General features: G+C 36.6%; 2 protein-coding genes and 1 non-coding gene across 3 annotated transcripts; 1 reads left to right on the plus strand and 2 right to left on the minus strand.

The window, feature by feature from the left end:
* Positions 1-11,938: 11,938 nt before the first annotated feature.
* Positions 11,939-14,006, minus strand: LOC140884574 (uncharacterized). The gene is made up of 2 exons (XM_073291364.1): positions 13,840-14,006; positions 11,939-13,149 (listed from the first exon to the last, which is right to left on the minus strand). The coding sequence occupies exons 1-2, from the start codon at positions 13,953-13,955 to the stop codon at positions 12,918-12,920; spliced, it is 348 nt and encodes a 115-aa protein (XP_073147465.1). The 5' UTR covers positions 13,956-14,006; the 3' UTR covers positions 11,939-12,917.
* A 105-nt stretch (positions 14,007-14,111) lies between these two features.
* Positions 14,112-14,183, plus strand: TRNAD-GUC (transfer RNA aspartic acid (anticodon GUC)). The gene has a single exon. It is a non-coding gene; the product is annotated as a tRNA-Asp (tRNA).
* A 639-nt stretch (positions 14,184-14,822) lies between these two features.
* LOC140883690 (uncharacterized) lies at positions 14,823-17,263 on the minus strand. The gene is made up of 8 exons (XM_073290252.1): positions 17,125-17,263; positions 16,892-17,013; positions 16,729-16,781; positions 16,529-16,592; positions 16,303-16,345; positions 16,125-16,172; positions 15,217-15,406; positions 14,823-15,033 (listed from the first exon to the last, which is right to left on the minus strand). The coding sequence occupies exons 1-7, from the start codon at positions 17,215-17,217 to the stop codon at positions 15,245-15,247; spliced, it is 585 nt and encodes a 194-aa protein (XP_073146353.1). The 5' UTR covers positions 17,218-17,263; the 3' UTR covers positions 14,823-15,033; positions 15,217-15,244.
* Between the last annotated feature and the right edge of the window lie 3,934 nt (positions 17,264-21,197).

Below are 21,197 nucleotides of genomic sequence, written 5' to 3' on the forward strand. Positions count from 1 at the left end.
CGTACAGTACGGTCCCTTCATCCATATATCCTGATCGAATCAACAACCATTGGTAAATTGAGAGTCGTTCGAGATTCGATAACTATGCAATACATCTTGAAGATCAAATAGTGACATCGCATGTGCAACTAGGAAACCAAGTAACCTAAAGCACATCATGTACTCTGGCCAGAGATTTGTCATACTAATATCTCCTCAGATCGCATAGGATATCCACACTCGCAAGCGTGTGGTGAATCCTTGACAACAAAGCATCGACTCCTATATGTGTCATAACTGTACCCAATCTCGACACCTGTTGACCCTCATAGAGTCGGTAAACGAGTCAAAGTACAGTACTAGCATATATAGTCTCCATGATGTTTCAAGTAGTAAGGACTAATGGTGTACTACCAAAACCGCGGACTTATCCACTCAATTAGAGAAAACCACTTGGAAAGTCCGAATAGGGTTGTTCGATCATCCATCAAATGAATATCCATTTGCATGCTTCGAACATCTCTATGTTTCATACCAATAAAACGTGGTACTTGGCATCGCAAATGCTAGTCTCAATCTCGAGCGATCCTTATCCTTATTTGCGGACGGCTCAATTGACTAAGAACTGTTTAGAATATACAGTGATTATAAGATGTGTTTCATGATAGTCATTCAAATCTACTATCACATCTTACATGCACTCTAGTATACTCAAGGTCTTTATCTAAACATTGTATAGTACGTCACAACATAATAATATGATAACAGATAAAACAAAAGCCAATATAAAAGTGTAAATTACATTAAACAAAGATTGTTTACATATAGAGTCATAAAGTCCCTTAGCCACAAGTTGGCTAATAGGGCACCCACTCTTTCAAATTCCTTATTTGAATTGCGTACTAATATAATATTTGATTATTTATTCAAATGATTATATTGTGCAATTTATTTGTTTTAGTTATTTTTAAGGTTTAAGCTTGCATATTTAAATGATTTTAATTTAAATTATTTAGTTTACTCTTTTAAATGATTTTAATTGTTTATTTTATTCTCTTAAACAATTTTAATTGTCTAGTTTATTCTTTTAAATGATTTTAACTGTTTAGCTTATTTTTTTGGATATTTTCGCGTGTCCAATTTATTTATTCTAAATAATCTAAGTTTAGCGGTTAGTTATTTTAAATGATTTTAAATGCCTAGATTATTTATTTAAATCATTTTTTTAATTGTCCAAATCATTTTAAAAGTTTTAGTGCTGCTTGTGTGTTTATTTAAATTACTTTTAAACGTTAGTTAAGTTTGTTTAAATTATTTTAATCGCTCTGCTTGTTATTTAAATATTTTACTCGTTGCCGTGACATCGAAATATTTAAAGTGTTTAAAACACAAGCTTGAAAATTCTAAGAATTAAATATTTTACTCGTTGCCATGATATCGAAATATTTAAAGTGTTTAATTCTTAGAATTTTCAAGCTTGTGTTTTATTTAGTGCAATTTAATTTATAGTCCCAATTGCTTTTATGGTTTAGCACTTTTTAAAAATGTGTTGCACTTTTTCATGAATTTCATATATTCAAATTTTTTTTAGGGTTACCTATTCTAGCACTTGAAATCAAGATTTAATTCTAGCCACAAAACACAACACACACTCAAATCTCACTCATTTCACACACACAACTCACGCCCCTTTTCTCTCATTCTCTCAAGTGCATCGATTTCACCCATTTTAATCTTCTTCGATCGGCTTTACCTTCTCCATCTTCAAGCCTCCGCCAGCAGCTTCCATCTCCGGTGGATCATCTTCCCAACCAGCTGGCCGAAGTTGGTGCAGCTCTTAGCAGCGCAGGTTCCACACATTTCAGCTCGTGCGGATCGGTTTTGGTTCCATCAACCTCTTGTTCTTCGGTTTTGGTAGCCTAAGCAAGGATATGATTTCTTCTTCCCCTTGTAGACTAGTGTATCTCGTGTATTCTTACCTCATGAAATTATTGAAATGTATATGTATAGATGCCCTGCTCGGTGTTACTGCTAGAAACCGAGATGCTTCGTTGCTTATAATTTTTTTTTCTTTCTTTTATCACAATTCATGTTTTGGAAATCTACTAAATGTTGAGTTTGAATTGAGCATTTGGCTTGGGATGTTGATGCTAGGTGCTGTCAAATTTTCAGATTTGTGCATCCCATGTATATATGAAATTTTCAGAAAATGTGCATAGCTTGGTGTTCGAAGGTTTCCATATTTTCACATAACTTGTTGTTCGACGTTTTCCAGAAATTGTTCCTTAAGAATGGTGTTCAAATTTCTAGATTTTGTTGGCTCAAGGCTTGATTCAAATTTCCAGATTTATATACTAGCTCGTGGTTCGACATTTTGGTGTTTGTTGTCTTGAAGTTGACCTTTTAGATGGGGTGAGGATCATTCGATCTTGAGGAGAAAATGGGGATCGGTTTTGGGGTATTGTAGGGGCTGCCATTCTTGAGTATGGTTGAGCTGGTTTGTGATGAGTTTTGAAGGGGCTTTGGGTGAGCTTAGATGCTGGTTTTGATGTTAGGATAGTGGCTTGAGAGTTGAAGGACAAAAAGATATGTTTTGGATGGGTTATGGAGGATTCAACTTGAGCAGAATTTTATAGGCCTAGCTGCTGTCCGGAAATCATTTTTGAAACATGGGTTAAACATAGGTTTTGATTAAGGGCTCGGGTATGGAATTAGACTAAGATGTTAGAAATGTGTCGGTTCAAGTGGAACTTAATTCGGTTAAGTTTTGGTTGAGTTTAAGGCATTTGAATATAGAGGTGCAGATTTTTGCTTTAAAACAGGGCTGTCCGGAAATGTATAACTAAGGCAGGGTTAAAATTATATTTTGATTATGGGCTCGGATCTGGAATTTGTTTGGGATGTTAGGATTATGTCGGCGAAAGCGGGAATCAATTCGGATAAGTTTTGGTCGAGTTCTAGATTTTTTAATTTCTTAGGTGCAGAATTTTTGAAGCAAACAGGGCTGCTGCCCGGAATTGTGTTTTTTTGTAAAATGATCGCTTAGGAAATAAATTTCGAGGATGATTTCCATACTTAGTTCTAAATGTCATGGAGTCGTGGTTTCAAGCAGAATCCTTTTTGGTTAAGAAACGAGCAAGTTATTAATTTTAAGGGCAAACCGCTCGAGTTTGCCGTAAGTGCAAATTAGGGGTTAAATTCTACATCCTTTGGTTTAGTACCTAAATCACCATCCCGATCATCGATGTGTGAGTCATATGCATGATTATTTAGTAATATTTACATTTACGTCATATTTACATATGCATGCTAAGTCCATGTTCAAGTATGAAAGGAAAATATTTTTAGGAACAAAGTGAGATGATTGTGACTATAGAAAGTATGGGTTTGGACGAGTTAGGAGACGTTCTGACTTTCCTTACAAAATTTATGAGTTTGGACGAGTTGGGAGGAATCCTGGCTTCCCTTACCAAGTATGGGTTTGGACGTGTTGGGAGAAATACTGGCTTTCCTTACCAAGTATGGGCAAGACGAGTTGGGTGTTATCCTGAGTTCATTGCGGCATAGTGCACTGCAGCCATGATCATGATCGAAATCACAGAGTCACAATTCAAGGATCTTAGTTCACAGTTATAGTTCAAAATATTTATGACTATGTTTCAGTACAGTTTATGCATTTACGTTGATTATTTATGACTTAGCCATGCATATGTTATATTCACGTTCTCTCATTTTATAAGTCCATTTTATTCAAATTAAGGGCACAAGATATTTTATTATCAAGCTATTTTAATCTGCATGTGCTTGTATTTACATAGTACTCGTTATCCCAACCATATCCTTGCTGAGTCTTTTAGACTCATTACACTTATTATTTTCAGGTGAGGAGTATTTCACTTAGATCGAGGGGCAAGACTATCGAGTGGACTGCGATGCGAGCACGATACATCCCTCCGACCAATGCTCGCCTTCCGCATAATTACTAGAATTTTTACGTTAAGAAGCATTTATTTTGCCTATTTGTCAAACGTATATGTAATGTTTAGTTAGAATTGTTTTGGACATGTAAAGATTAGATTTTTAAACACTTTTGGATATTTGTTATGTCGAATCTCTTCTTTGGGTTCTCGTTCTTTTTTCGGTTTAGTTTACTTGTGTCTTCGGTTGTTTATTTCTTTCATTAATTTTGTTTGCTATCTGAGACAGGCGGGTTTTCACTTAAACATATAGGTCATGCCGAAATTTTTTTTATAAAATTTTCGAAAACCTGTATTTTATTTAATCATTAATTATAAGAAGTAGTTAGGGTCGTTTCATAATCAGATCCCAAACAGTACGATTGTCCTCCATCTCTTCGTCTGGCAGATGAGTCTCACCTTAAAATTTCAAAGAAAAGAAGAGATTTCAAAATTTAATAAAATAAATTAAAATACAGTCTAATCTCAAGAGAAACAAAAATTATGATATCACAAATAGTCCACGGCAACGGCGCCAAAAACTTGACCGCTAAAATCGGTATGATAAAAAATCAACTGGCAAGCGTACTAGGTCAAGTTATAGATAGTGAATAAAATCAGATGTCGAACCCACGAGGACTGTATAAATATGACTACCATAATATAATTATTTCTACTTAATCTAGACGAATCAAAAAGAGTGATTTCAGATTTTAAACTAATAAATAAAATTTAAAATAAATTAAATTCACTAAAACGCAGCAGAGATTATAGGTTGAATTCAATTTGGAAAAAGCTCGATCAAGAACACACGTAGGTACCAGATAATTCATATAACAAACAATCGATTTAAGACTCATACTTAATCTTAATTCACGGAAATTTTCCTAATTTGTTTAAAGGACTATTTCTAGAACAATCAAGCCTATACAAATATTGACTGATTAATCTTTCGTAATTCTAATCAAATTTGAATGCATGACGAACTGCGAAAATTCAGTTTACACCCAAACCGCATAATGTAACCAAATTCTATTTCTAGTGGGTTTTACAATATGTTGAATATCGAAGTGATCAAAATCGAAACCTCCTCTGTCGAATTGGAATCAATTAACATGCAAGCAAATAACTGGCCAAAAAATTTACAAGACAAATATAAATTCGATAATCAATAAAATAAAATCAAGTTTGAAATTCTCAAATAAACAAATAAGTTTTCTACATAAATTGTCTGGCCCAATCACGTGGCCTTGATCGAAAAAGAACAATACTCAATAAATAAATTCATGATTTAAAAAAAGTTTTAATAATGAATAATCAAAATAAAATAAAAAAAAAGAAGAAATCTTCTCTCCCAAGTAGTAGCCGCCTCCCACGTTGATTGCGTCTGAAAATCTTGAACTCTCCTTCTCGAAAAATATTAAAATCTCATATTTATAGTGCTCGGATCCCGTATCAATTTGTTTCCTTCACAAAATAAAATTCTAAAAAATATTTCTGACGTCGGAACACGCGTGCGCGCTTGAAAGGGTCCTCGCGCGCGTGCAGTGCAACAAAACAAAGGCTGCAACATCGTCTTGCGCGCACGCGAGAAAGGATCTCGCCCACGCGCGTGGTCATTTTTGTGTTTCTGGAATTTCTTTTGGCGCGCGCACGATGTTGGTCCGCCCGCGCGCGACTTTGTTGCTCAGTTTTCTCCCAAAAGCTCCATTAACCTACAAAATTCAACCATGAGAGTAGAATGCATGCACAATAAATAAAATACAAATAAAATACATGAAGTAAAATAAATGCATGCTAGAAAACCATAAAAATGACACAAAATAATGCATACACAATGCACTTATCAACGTCCTTAAGTGATGAAGAGTCTGATGAAGAAGAACAGGAAGATCAAGAAAGCCACACTGCCCTATCTGCCCTACTGGAAATAAAAAAGAATTTTCAAGTCAATCCTTTAGGTTTTGCCGCAAGTGTTGCCACACCTGGACGTAACACCTCCCAGAGATCAGTTTGTTTGAATTCCTCCATTACTGATAAACATTAAATATTTTCATGTCATATTTCAAATAGAGTTTATTTGAGGAATGATACTAATATGACATCCTATGAAATTCTCATGGAAAATGGCCAAACCTTAAATATTTTCATGTTTTTGGATGTATATGTCACGTTTTGAATGATAGGGATCATCTTGCTAAGTTTGATGCAAAAAGTGATAAGTGTATGTTCTTGGGATATTCATCAAATAGCCGAGCCTATAAGATGTATAACTTCAGAACAAAGACTATTTTTGAGTCTATTAACATTGTATTCGATGATTTTGCAGATCTAAAAAAGAAAACAGCTGAGGATGAAGTTGATGATTTGCTGGATAATTCTGAAAATTCAGATGTTGTCCAAGGTGTTACAACACCTCCTGCAGAAATTCCATAAACAAAAGTTGAAAAACCTATTGATGAGGGCAGTGAGGTAAACGAAGCTGGAAAGAATGTTCCAAACAGAATTCAGAAGAATCACCCAACCTCACAAGTAATTGGAGATGTGCATGGAGACTTGCAAACTAGAAGGAAAGAAAAGGTGGACTACAGAAAGATGGCAGACTTAATGTGCATGAGTTCTACATATTCTCAGGTAAGATTTTCTTGTTTCGTGTCAAACATTGAACCCAAAAAGATTGAAAAAACTTTAAAATATGAATTTTGGGTCAATGCTATGCATGAAGAATTAGAACAGTTTGTTAGGAATGATGTTTGGTACTTGGTACCGTGTCCTGCTCATGGTAATGTTATAGGAACTAAGTGGATTTTCAAAAATAAAATAGATGAGTCGGGAAACATCATTAGAAATAAAGCTAGGTTGGTAGCTCAAGGGTATACACAGGTTGAGGGGGTGGATTTTGATGAAACCTTTGCTCCTGTTGCCCGCATTGAGTCAGTCCGACTTCTGCTTGCTATTTCATGTAATATGTGGATGAAACTTTTTCAAATGGATGTAAAAAAATGCCTTTTTGAATGAGATCCTAAATGAAGAAGTTTATGTGAAACAACCTAAAGGGTTTGAGGATCCAAATCATCTTGATTATGTGTATAAGTTGAAAAAGGCATTGTATGGATTGAAGCAAGCACCACATGCAGGTATGAAAGATTAACCGAGTACTTGCTCAATATTGGCTTCAAAAAAGGTGAAGTTGATAAGACTTTGTTTGTGCAAAAGTCTCAAGGTAATATATTAATTTGTCAAATTTATGTGGATGATATAATTTTTTGTGCTTCAAATGATAAACTTGTTGATGATTTTGTGAAGTGCATGTCTTCTACATTTGAAATGAACATGATTGGGGAGTTAACTTATTTCTTGGATTTGCAAGTAAAACAAATGCATGATGGTATATTTTTGTCTCAAAGCAAGTATGCTAAAAATTTGGTGAAAAAGTTTCTGAATGAAAACACTAAACACATGCGCACAACTATGGGGCCTAATGAAAAGCTGTCTAGGGAGGATGTTGCCGAAGGTGTTGACAACATCCTCTACAGAAACATGATTGGTAGTCTTTTGTATTTAAGTGATACTCAATCTGATATCATGTATAGTGTTTGTTTGTGTGCTAGATACCAATCTAACCCAAAAACTACTCACTTAAAGGCCGTGAAACGTATACTGAAATATGTGTCAGGGACTTTGAATTTGGATTTGTGGTACACTAAAGAAACCAATTCGAATTTGGTAGGGTTTAGTGATGCTGATTGAGCTGGGGATTTAGATGAGAGAAAGAGCACTTCGGGAGGATGTTTTAAAACGGATGGAGTTAATTGGATTTTCACCAATGCTTTATAAAACAAAAAGTTTTAAAAGGTGCGCCCAAGAGTGTATATGCCATATTAACAAGATCATCAAGATTTAAGAACTATCAAGTTCCACTGACATTTATTATCGTGCAATGGTCCAACAGACATCCAAATTATCTAATACATCACTACAATTCACTGGTTAAACATGTGTGCTTGAAATATATTCACTAATCAACCTATGGTTTCTCATATCTAATCAAGAGTAAAAAACTTTCGCTTTAGTGTGCAGGCTACCACTTCTGTAATAATGAATTGGATACAAAAAAAATTTCTGAATCCTGAAGTATTGCTGGAAGATGTTGCCAACATCATGAATAACACCTCATTTGTCAACATTTTTTTGCATGTGATTGCATTTTATTTTTATGTCACACTCTGTTTTAGACATAATTAGGACATGCATATTTTTATTTGTGAATATCTTGGGTCGAAAGGTTATGAATTCTGATCAAACAAAAAATTTTGAATTTTGCCCTATCCTCTGAATTTTTTAATTTGAATGAGATTGGATTTTGTTTCAGTGGTGTTATATTCTGATGAGGAGTTAAAATTGAAAATATTTGGTGAAATATTTGAGCCTAGATTATCGGTGAAAATCGAAGAGATTTATTGCCTAATTTAAATTGGATTTATTGTCGTTAGGGGATTTTGTTAACATTGGGGTCTATTGAGAATCCGAGTGAGTTTAGGAAAGGTTGAGTGATATAGATATAGTTGGGTATCTATCTTCTTTAGGAAATACTTTATTTCCTTGTTTCTTTCTCCGTTCTTCCTTACCTCTCTCGCCTCTGCTTATTATTGCCCTAAATTTTCTTTCGAACTTTCACTCTCAGAAATTTTAATGGGAGGAAACAAATTTGATCCTCAAGACATCCGCTCTGAGATGGGATTTTCAAGGGATGCTGCGGAAGGTGTTCTAGCACCTACGTCACCACATCCCGTGATTGAACAAGCCCTGATTCCAGTTTCTGAAGAGCCTGTTCCCTTGGACTCCATTGCTCCAGAAGATCCTGGTAATGCCATTGACGTGGAAAATTTGTCTGACATGTCCGTGCTAAACAAGGTGTTTCCCACGAAACCCTTGATTCGCCGATTCAAGAGACAAGCAGGTTACAATCCAGATTACACCGCTTCGAAAAGATTGCAAGGGAAGGGTCAACCATCTAGAACTTATCTGGCGGACACTGAATTTTCATCTGATGATGCAAGCGACGATGCAGATTACAAGTTGGTGCATCGAAAAATGGGCAAAGCTAGTGCCATGGAACCCTCTGTTCCAACCATTCCAGTGTCGTTTGAATCTGAGGAACAATCAAATGTGATTTCATGTACTGATGATGAATTCACAGAATCAGAAACTCCACCTGTTACTGCTGAAGATAAAGGTGCATCTGCATCTGTTCCTGTTCCTAAGGAGACCGCCACTGCTACTCCTCTCGTGTTCTCTGATGATGAGGAAATTTCAATAGCACAGTTCATAGCTAAAATGAAGAAATCAAAGGGTAAGAAAGTAGCAGAGCCTACTAGTGATTCTAATGAAGAACCCGATGAAGAGATGCTCCAGGAATTCGTAGATAATCACCCACATTCCTCTGATAGTTCCAGCACTGACTCAAGTGAAGATTCAGATGCTGAGAAAGAATTGGATGAAGAGTCAGATTCTGATGACTCTGAAGAGGAAGAAGAAGGTGTTGAGTAAGGTGTTGCCGACACCTTGGAGAACACCTTGAGTGAATAATATCCGGTAAATTCTTCTTACTCGTATGCTTTTTATTCCAAGGAGATTTCTGATTGCTGGGATAAGTATGCTGACCATGAGTTCCTTGAGGAACGCAATATCGATGTTGAGAGCTATGGAGCTCATAATCTAGTCAGATTCTTTGAGATGAGAAATTTGCTGGCCACCGTCTCCACTGCTGGTGCGTATTGCAGGGAAATTGTTTGAGAATTCTATTGTAATTTGACTGAAGCTGTGAAGGATCCACGATATGTCAAGTATGGGAAGGTATATGTATGAGGACAGATTTTTACCTTTAGTCCTGCTATCATCAATGGCTTTCTTCATACACCTTTTGTTGATGATGCGACACTGCCTACCATGGATGAGATGACATATGTCATCACAGGAGGTCAAGTCACTGTATTTCCAGCACACCCTAAGAAGTTGCAGGCTGCCAAGCTCGCCTCCTTATACTCTGTTCTACATAGGACCGCTGTCAAGACATGGACTATATCTGGAAATTTCACTATTGTCACAAGGCACCAAGCTCCAGTCTTGTACGCCATTGGAACATGAGTAAATTTTAACTATGGCCGACTGGTGTTTGACATGGTCATGGCCTTTGCAGACTGTGCTCAACCAACCTTGAAGTTGCCTTATCCATCACTGATTTATTCTATGATGTTGTCTCAAGAGATTGAGAATGATGATGATGAGGTTCTTATTAAATCTGGAGAGATGCTGAAGATAGAACCTGCATTGCTGCGAGGCAACAGAAAGATAGACCTACCTTGGTCTGAATCAGGTGTTGCCGCGGGTGTTGTGGCAGGTGTTGCCAACACCCCCTCTGCCAGTGAAATTTTTGTACCCCCCTCTGCTGCTCAGAACAATGATCCTACATTTGTTCAAGCTCAATTATTGCATGCTGAGCAGAAGATTGCCCAGGCTAAGGCTGATCTTGTCTATTATGAAGGGTTGAAGGCTTACTACGAGTCACTACTAAGTAAAGTTGGCCCTTCTGAAAAAAAAGGGGAAGAAGAAAGTGAAGCTGGAGAAGAAGAAGAAGCTGAAGCTGATGGGCTCATATGAGAGCAATCAATTCTAGATTTGTTTTGCTGGTTTAGTTTGTTTTTAGATTTCTTGTTTCTAAGTTTTTGTTTTTGCTCTGCTCCTAATCAAAACTGTTTTTTGTGACTTTAGCTCTGATATGTTTTTTTCCTTATATATATGTTTATCAATCTGGAGTGTTGTAGCTAGATGTTGCCAACATCCTATGAAACACCCCTGCTTATACTTAGAGGAAGAATCTATTCAAGGGGAGTTTTGATTAAAGGAGAGTTAAGTTGTTTTTTAATTATTTGGGTTTTGTCCAGAAAGGCAAAAAGGGGAGAATGAAATGAATATTTATTCCTTAAATCTTTTCTATTTTAAAAAAAGATTAAATATGATCTTTTGTCTTTCTTGAATTTTTAGTTTTAAATCGTTTTTGAAGTTATTTTAGATTTGAGATATGATTATGTTTCTCATAATATTTATTATCTTATCTCTAATGATTTGATTCATTTGCTTTGTAGATTTGACTTGATCAAAAAGAAACAAGATCTAGAATCTCATGTCTACAAAAAAACATCTACAAACAAGGATTCTAGCCTATATATGGAGATAGGCGTGCAAAGAGAAACAGACGGAGAAAAATAAGAGAGATCGAAAAAAATTTAGTTTTTCTTAAGAGCCTTGCGTACGTACTTTGAGAGAAGAACTGAGATCTTCTCAAGCTCACATCGGTAGTGAGTACTTGAAGCCTTGAAGATCACTTGAAACATCATTGATCAAGAAGGGTGCTGCTCACGTGTTTTGGTGTCAAGATTTTTCTCCTTATCTCATTTTATTATTCTATCTTGCATAGAATTTTTTGGAGAACGTTTATTCGTTTATTTTCTCACATGTTTGAAAATTGATTTTGACAATAATTCACTAGTTTTAGGGTTTTGTAAACTCTTTGATTTTTTTCTAGTAAAACTTTTGTCATGAGGTACTGCAAGAGTATAAAATACTCTTGCTTAAAACATTTGAGTCTATTTGGTTGCTTGTTTATTTTATTCACGTTTAAATCATATTCCGCTGCAAATTACTCAAAGTGTTATTATAGATCTTATCAACACCTTGTAACAATACCTCAAATTGTTTATGTGCTACTCCTATTTCCTAACATATCCCTCCACTTAGCGCAAAATTTATGATAATAAATTATTTAAACCTATCAGTTTACCTAACAAGTCCCATTTAATATATTCCAAAATTCTTATATTTCTTTATCAATTTAGTTATATTTCCAAATTTAGTTATATCCCTTTGCTTTCAAAAAAAAAAAAAATTTAGTTATATCCCGACAATATTTGTATTAAATAGTATTTTTACTCTTCAAAATTCAATGATTGTTTTAATCATTTCAAATTATCAATTGTATCACATTCTCGCCACCAAATCCCAAACATACAAAATCCAACTTTTCTCATTTTCACTCGTTTAAAACATTAGAATTTAAAGTAGTGTTTGAAATTTATTCTAAAAAGCACTGTGGAATTTTTCCATGACAATTTCTTTCTAGAAGCAATCTAGAACATTCCCTTGGTCATTTACTCACTTCAAATTTGAAAATGAAAATTGGTTTCATGTTTCCAACAATACACATGTTCAAAAGTAATTTATTAAGAGTAACACTCCTGTGAGACGGTCTCATTCATGAGACGGATCTACCCTATCCATATTTATAATAATAAATAATACTTTTGACATAAAATATAATACTTTTTAATGGATAACCCATATGAGAGATCCGTCTCATAAAAATGACCCTTGAGACTGTCTCATAGAAGTTTTTGTCATTTATTAAACACTCGTGAGTTAAAAAAGGAGAAATATTTTTTTGGTCCATTAACTTGTTCATGTTTTGGTTTATTAACTTTTTCAATGTGAGTTTTTGATACATTAAATTTTCATTTTTAGTGAATTTTTGTTCAACTGCATATGTGTCAGCTTCTCATTGGTACACATGCTTCTCATTGGTACACATGCTCATTTTTGGACCAATCAGAAGTTGACACGTATACAGGTGTACCAAAAATAACTGAAAATGAAAAGTTAGTATACCAAAACCCACATCGAAAAAGTTAATTAACCAAAACTAAAACATTGACAATGGACCAAAAAAATTATTTTCACTTAAAAAAATGTATTTTACAAAAACATAGATAAAACATTGCACCTTCCGTGATTCACAATTGCCCATTTCAAGAAGTTTTATATGTCTCCGATCCATACCAAAACCAAACAATTGAATCGCCAAGATATACACTCCAGGCAGAGACCCTCCTGACAAAGAAACAGAACATAAGTGTACCATGTAAAACTTCAAGCTTGGTTTGATGGAATCTTGGAGCACTCTGGGCAAGAAAAATGCCCTTTGGCAAGACAATTGCTGCAACGAGACGACCTCGGTCTCGACTTTCCATCCATGGATGGATTCTGGTCCACAACAGGAATCAAACTGAACAGCCCACCTTCTTTAATCAATCCAGAGCCTTTGCATCTGGAGCAGGCAACCAGCTTCATGTCACCACATCTCTTGCACATTCCCAAAGAACTGCTAGTTAGGGAACAATTCAATGCATCAGAATCCATTCACATGTTAAACCATAAGACCATTATCGGTTGTGCCACCCATCTCATGAGCTCAAGTTAGCTTTGAGACGAGCAAATTTAACATGGCATCAGAGCCCGACGTTATACTTGGAGCATGAAATTACTCTCTATGTTCAACTAAGTTGGCCTTAGAATAGTCAGTCTTTATTGATTAATATTCGACCAACTTGTAGTATTCTTCGGATATTGAATTCAATTTACGGATGATGTTCCCAATTTCAGGTGAACTTAGGATGGTCTTTAATCTTTGTTGCCTAATACTCTACCAAGACATTAAATTTAGGATACACATGATTCAAGATTTCAAGCTTACACACGTGTTTTAAACTTAAAGGTTGAAACTATATATCATCTTGTAAAAGCTCAAGATTATAGAAGATTTAAACATCCAAAAGATGCAAATTGATCGGACATTAGGCGATAATCTACTGATCAGTTACAGAGTAAGAGCAGACATTATCAAATCAAAAAGAAACTATATATACTTCACACAATATTCTCAACTAATGGAGGTTTTGAGTTCAAAAATCAAGCTTCTAGGAACTGGACTCATAACCCAGAAAAAAGAAAGGAAAATCTCCGAATTTCCGACTCGTGATTGGAAGAAATAAAAGGGTTTTGGGTGGAGTACCTTCGTTGGGAAGAAGCAATAAAGGAATCGATTTTAGGAGCAGAAATGGTAGCGGAAAGCATGAGAGCCCCCACGGCATAGCCTGCGATTTCGGATGCTGTTATGTTTTCAAACATGTTTCGTTGTTTCTTCAGCTGCGCCTTCTTTCTTTCTTCTTCACAGGCTTATCCTTTGGTTCAGTAGAACATAATTGCATCTTATGCGCGAATGTAATAAATCTGTTCTAGTTAGTACATTACATATAAATAAGTTCACAAACTCGTAACATCGAAGTCGTTGTAGTATAGTGGTGAGTATTCCCGCCTGTCACGCGGGTGACCCGGGTTCGATCCCCGGCAACGGCGTTTGTTTTTTCTTTTTTTTTTTCCTCGTGGACCTTTTTAGTTTTGACAAAGGTCCAATGCGTGTCTGGGCTTTTTCTAGCTCTAATGGGGTGATCCAATATTGACATTTTTTTTTTTTGAAATAGATCCAATATTGACATTTACCAACAGTGAGTGTGGTTTTTTTTTTTTTTTTTTTTTTTTTTATATCGACATTTACCCATGCCATGTGCACCCTTTTATTCATTTGGTTTTGCGCCTTCTGTATCATTATTTTTTTTTTTAGGGTATTCTATCATTATTATTACTACTATTATTTTTCAATTCTTCCATCCATATATCACTTCTTTTTTGTGGATGACATAAAAATATAGTGTAAAAATTCCAAAATGAAATAAATGTGATATAGAACATGGATGAAATAAATGTGCCGAAAATACAAACTGTCTTCAAACTCGAGATGGGGGAGAGAAGACAGCCTCGTCACACACCTTTATTTATCATTTTATCTTATTTTCGAACTCCGTCTAACAATTTATGAAGTGGTAGGCACCTAAAAAACACGAAGGGGACTCATTCAAGAACAAGAAAATAACATCTTGTTTTGGACTAAATCTTGATTGATGAAATAATACATCAATGAGAAGTTAATTCGATGAATTTTGTGATTTTTTTCTATTATGAGGAAGGAAAAAAAAGTCGGAACACGTCTATTGAAATATCACTCGTACAAGAAGCAACAGGAGACCACAAAAATCACATGGCGCCGTTCCGTGTAAAACAAATCTGGTCTGGATCCGACCTCCAATATGGAATTTAGCCATACTGATTTGATCTTGATCCCAAAGTTTGTTGAATACATGGCACGTTCCTGCAAATCACAGATCCTCAGGAGTCAGGGGCACAACATGAGAGGAAAAGGACAACAAATTAACAATCAGCTACGAAACCATGAAGTTGGTCGAGGAAGAAAAGTCCTCTGATTAATGCAAATAATGTGCGTGATTTACATAAGTTGATGATCTCGGTTATATCACAAGCAGTGAACACTTGCCTCAAAATTTTGTTTCTTGAAATCTGTTCTAGCTGACTACGCGGGGCTCTTCTTCATCGCTATAGTCGTCCTCATCATCTCTGCTAAATTCTGCATATTCATCTAGGGATGAGGCAGTGAATAATTCACCGACCTTACTGTTGTCTTTGGTTGGTGTTAGCGTCGAACTTTGTGATTTTCCTTTATTCATCTGTTGCACGCACGGTCATCGAATTAGCACTAAGCTTCAGAACAAAATGAACAAATATATAACTGAAGAAATTCAATTTAATCACATAAAATCCTATAAGAATAAAGTTCACCACACATCCCATTTGTGCTCCGCTACTTGTTTCTTTCTCTTTTTCTCCTGCTTTTCTGTAGCAACACCAATCCCTTCCAGTTTTGCTCTCATCATCTCGAGTATCATCAGACTTCCATCATTAATTAGACTTCAAATATATATTAAACCATTATACCTAGGTTTCACGAGTCCTTTCAGAGCACTAGCATGCATGCATCATGAACGTGATGAAACACAAATTTCTTTCTTACATCATTTCCCAACAATCACATGATACCACTTGCACACGTATGCATGGGCCATCTATATACATTTAAGATGTAGATATGGTTCCTCTTAGCTTCTCTAGTTATGCACTAAAGACAGGTTGATATCAGTCGTTCCCAATATATTCCATCCAAAACCAACAATCATGTAAAGTTGCCAAATCATGAGTGACAAGAAACCCTTCATGAAAGTCCTATAATCTCAACATATTCACAAATGTGGAAAATTTTATCAAAAGACTTTTCTATTTCTATATCACGCACTACCATGCACCCAAGGAAAACAACAGAACTTGATAAAACAAGATTAATAGGAAACCAGATCTTCTATTGGGAGGAAGCTTGAAGGATAAACTTACAGTTCGCAGCAAAGTTCTCCTTTCCCTCTCCCGAGCATTCTTGATGGCCTATAAACAGTCAACATTCAGATAAGGCTCTAACATAACAATCAACACTCATTTCCATAAATTCATAAAAATCGAAGATATGCAAGAAAACAAACAAAACATGCAATTCTTATTATCAGGAAAGGCAAACCTCCTCTAATGTCTTCTGTTCAGCTTCTACTTCGGAAATATCTCTGCAAGAATACCAAAAAAAAAATATCTTAAACATGCCACCTCCTCCACCTCAACAATCCATTACTTCAAACAAAATCTTTTCACGTGATCTTCTTCCTTTCTCAAGGAAATTAGTTACCAAGATATTGATCTGAATACAAAATTTCAAAGAATAAATTCAAAACATGGGAGGAAAATTACACCTCCCAATTATATGGCCAACAGGACGCGAGCACTTTGCACATACATGTTGCTCCTTAGCACAGCCTACACGCATTTTCGCCCACAGACAATCAGAATAACCTTTTTTAGTTAAAAGGATCAAACTTTCCACACATTATGATCCTTATATTTCGAATGATTGCCGTAACGTTTAACTAAATCATTTTTTAAAAAAAAATACCATTGCATAGATTGTGGTAAGCTTGTCGAACATTCCTCTTGGAACACTTCTGACTACAAATAATCCACTTACATAAAGATCAATGAACTAGAAGATAATAATAATAATAAGCATAAGAACCGATGCAGGTAAATTGACTGTACAATACAAACGCAAAGCGTACCATTTTGAAGGTTCCGTGAGAGGCTTATATTTTCCGTATTTTCTCTTCCATTCAATCTGTTCTTTACATCGTGAGCAGACCCCTGTCACTTCTGAATACGGCCTGAAACTTCCCCCAACTTCCTGGAACCATCCATCAACAAAACAATCACATTAACAACGACACAAATTCAATACAAATACATACAGGTGTGTTAAAAAGATCGTTGTTTTAGCATGAAAACAGATATATACTGTGGGGTTAATCGTCCGGCCGGAGTTCGGTTTCCAGGCGAAGTTGTTCTGGTGCTTCGGTGGACCTCTACGATCGCCGCCGCCGCCGCTCATCCTTAGGCGTCTCTGCTGGGTTTTAAAATTACAAGGCGTCGTATGGTAGTACACCTGACTAGCTAGTTTACTGGGCCGAATAGACAAGCCCATCTAACACCCGTAAGCCCAATTTATGCATGGAACATTTTTTAAAAAAATCCCAATCTAACACCTCGGACCTGGTTTGGGTCCAAGTCGGGCCAGGATGGATGCCACCTAAACGACCCTAACTATTAGACTAAAAATAATTTAAATGAAAATTTGCGGATTTTTAAAAAATTTTGTCATGACTTGTTTGCAAAGCAAACAAGCCATCTTAACCCAGTCAACAATTCAAATAAGGAAAGAAAAACTGACTTAAAAACTCAAGTGCGCTAATCATAAACATGCAATCCTAGTAACCACCTCCCGGTTACAGCATAAAGTAAACTAAGACATTTAAAAGTTCGCAATAATCATAAACATGCATAGGTGTAGACATACTACAAAATTCATCAACTGTAGCACAGGGAATGCACATCCTGGCTATAAATACTGAAAGTACTCAAATAACTCTTCATTATTACATAACAGAGTAATGTGCGAAAAAACGTAAACATAAAGAAGCAACGGTCACTGGGCCTTGCACCGCCGATGGCCTCATCCCAGTAGATCATGCCCCTCCATCTCAACAACAGTCCCCTCACCTGCAAACATTCAAGCATAGTGAGTCTAAAGACTCAACAAGTATAAACAGTGTAATAACAAGGGTTTAAAATACGTGATGCAATAGCTCAACTTTAACTGTAATATGCATGAAACTAGAAGGTATAGAAAACATGCACTGATGAACTCACGCTATAAAATACTTTCAACTTTCTTAACATCAACCTCATACTTTACTTAACCTCATGCATGACTGACTGACATCAACGTAAGACGAGTCAACTGAAATAATGAAACTTTAACTTTTAAACTTTTCTTTTCCTTTTCTTTTTCCTCATAGAAATCAGTTCCTTGATTTGTGACCCTCTGTTTCGATCATGATCATGGCTGCAGTGCACTATGCCGGCAAGACGACGAGATTTCTCCCGACGAACTTAACCCCTCTGTGGCAAGGAGACCGAGATAACTCCCGATCCCACATTGCCCCTCTGTGGCAAGGAGACCGAGATTACTCCCGATCCCACATTTCCCTCTGTGGCAAGGATAAACAAGATGTCTCTTGCTCCCTACCTAAACCTCTATAACCTCTTGGTGAGTAGACCGAGGCATCCCCCGGCCTAGCAACACCCCTCTTTGTCACAAACAAATCACTTCATTCAAAAACATTTACTTTCTTTTCCTTTTCATTCATTAAGACTCGACTCACACCTCTTTATAGCATGCAAAACAAGAAAACTTCCTTTCACTTTATGAAACTCAAGAACATGTCATATGCACACGAATAGGCAACCTTTAAGACATGAGACTCAACTCAAAAATATGGGTGTAAGGTGGATGAGTGGCTGCCCCTAAGACAAAAGAAACACTTCACTCAACAATTTCCCTCAAACTTGACTTATCCCGAGCAAGAGAACCGTAAGACCCTAAACTTTGTCATGCCTTAACCAAAACCCGTCCCGCTTGAACCGACACTTAACAAACACTTCAAATTACCCCTAGGAATAGGTGGTAACATCAAATGATCAAACGAGCTAATTGACAAGACAAGAAATTTGGACAGCCCCTTTTTACAAAGAAAAATCTGCACCTACACCTCCAACTTAAAAGACTCATAACTTGGTCCAAACTTATCCGAAATAAGCCCATTTTATACCGACACGACCACAACATTATGAACTTTACTATGGTACAGCCCTAACACTGCCCAGACCTCAGCCAAGACCTGCCCTGCCCCGTGAACAGTACTGCCCTGCACACTCAACAACACCCAACTTACCTCTAACTCAAAAATTCAACCCCATAACCCTCTTTCCTCAACTTTTCTCCATACCAAACATCAATACACCTCAAATAACATCACTTAGGACTTTTCCCAAGCACTTGGGCAACACCCAACCACACTTTCACCTCACATTTCGAAAACTTCAAATTTTAAGCATCAAAAGCCTCAAAATATTGGGTAATCAATCAAGACTCATGCAAATCAATTAAATGCCTCAACATCATTTCAATTCCAGCCCTTATACATGCAAAACTTCAAAATTTAGGGCACCTCACTTCTGAATTTTCGAAATTATGCAAGCCCAATCATAAAAATCCATGCCATAGCTTCTAAATTCATCATTTAATCACATAAACACAACTCAAATGCAATACTTAAAAAAAACAGCCCTACCTCCACTAAATCATGCAAAAACCGAACCCTACATACATATACATCATGCATTTCGAAATTTTGCAAAAGAAACTTAAGGGTGGGGATAGATATTGCTTGAATGAAAGCCCAAGAACAATTTATACTTGCCTTCCAACCTTTACCAACAAGAAAATCGAAAACAAGGGGGAGGAAAGGGCTGGACACTAGCCAAACACCAAGCTATGCTTCTTGTGGAGTTCCTCCGGCGGTGGGGACAGCGGTGGTTGGCGGCGGCGGCAGCTAGGAGGCGAGGGAGAGGAGTCGGCCGAAGTGAAACCTCAAGGGGAAGGGGGGGTGGCGGCTCTTGAGTCAAAAAGGGGCTAGGGTTTTGATTTAGGTTGTAAATGTGTATTTTAGAGGGAAATAAATGATAGTGTAGTGTTTTGTGTGTGTGTGTATGTATCTTGTACTATAAAGGTGCTAAAGGACTTGTAAAAGTGCTTTTGTACTATCACAACTTTTTACCTCAAAGCTTTTGCACCTTTAAAAACTTCTAAGTTGAAAACTTTAACTCTAAACATTTTAATTGAAATTACACTAGCCCGCATTTAATAAAATCCTATTTTATGAAAAGTTTAGGAAATAATCCGAGAAAATGATAAAATTGCTTTTTGACCCCTTAAAAGTTCAAAATTCACATTTTTGGCCAAAATCCCCTTTTTCCTCTAACTTAAAATCTTAAAAACGAAAGTCTTGAAAATATACCACCGAAGCCCACCATCGTCGCCTGCCGGGATAGAAACTCACTAACTAAACAATTCAAGGCATTTAATTCAAATAAGTCAAGCAATGCTATCTTTAACTGAAACTTAAACAATTAACTTCAAGAAATTAAAAATATAAATACTGAAAATAATTTTAGGCATGATATTCAAATTTTAAAAGTTCTTGGTGTTACAATTCCTCCCTCCCTAATAAGAAATTTCGTCCTCGAAATTAAAACTCACCAAAAAGCTCCGGATAGCGATCTCTGAAATCTGCTTCTGCTTCCCCAAGTGGCCTCTTCATCCGAATGGTTCTGCCATCTCACCTTGATCATTGGAATTGACTTGTTACGGAGTCTTCTCTCCTGTCTATCCAAAATCCGGATGGGCGTCTCCTCATAGGACAGGTGAGGAGATAGTTGAAGCGGTTCCGAACTGAGCACATGGGATGGGTTCGAGATGTACTTTCTCAACATCGACACATGGAAGACACTATGGATCTTATCAAGGTTAGGCGGCAGGGCCACTCTATAAGCCAGTGCCCCTACCCTATCCAAAATCTCGAAGGGTCCTATAAACCTCGGTGCCAACTTTTCTTTCTTCCCAAACCTCAAAACACCCTTCAGCGGCGCTACACGGATGAATACATGATCACCCACCGAGAACTCCAAGTCTCTCCTCCGGTGATCAGCATAACTCTTCTGCCTACTCTGGGCAGTCCTCATCCTATCACGGATCTTAGCCACTACCTCGGTGGTCAACTGAACAATCTCCGGACCAAAGTCTGATCTCTCACCTATCTCATCCCACAACACTGAAGATCTACACTTCCTCCCATAAAGTGCCTCGTAGGGAGCCATGCCAATAGTGAACTGAAAACTGTTATTATACGCAAATTCCACTAGTGGTAGTCTTGACTCCCAACTACCTTGAAAATCAATAGCACATGCCCT

Source organism: Henckelia pumila, chromosome 2, assembly GCF_033568475.1.
Source record: "Henckelia pumila isolate YLH828 chromosome 2, ASM3356847v2, whole genome shotgun sequence".
Classification (NCBI taxonomy): Eukaryota; Viridiplantae; Streptophyta; class Magnoliopsida; order Lamiales; family Gesneriaceae; genus Henckelia; species Henckelia pumila.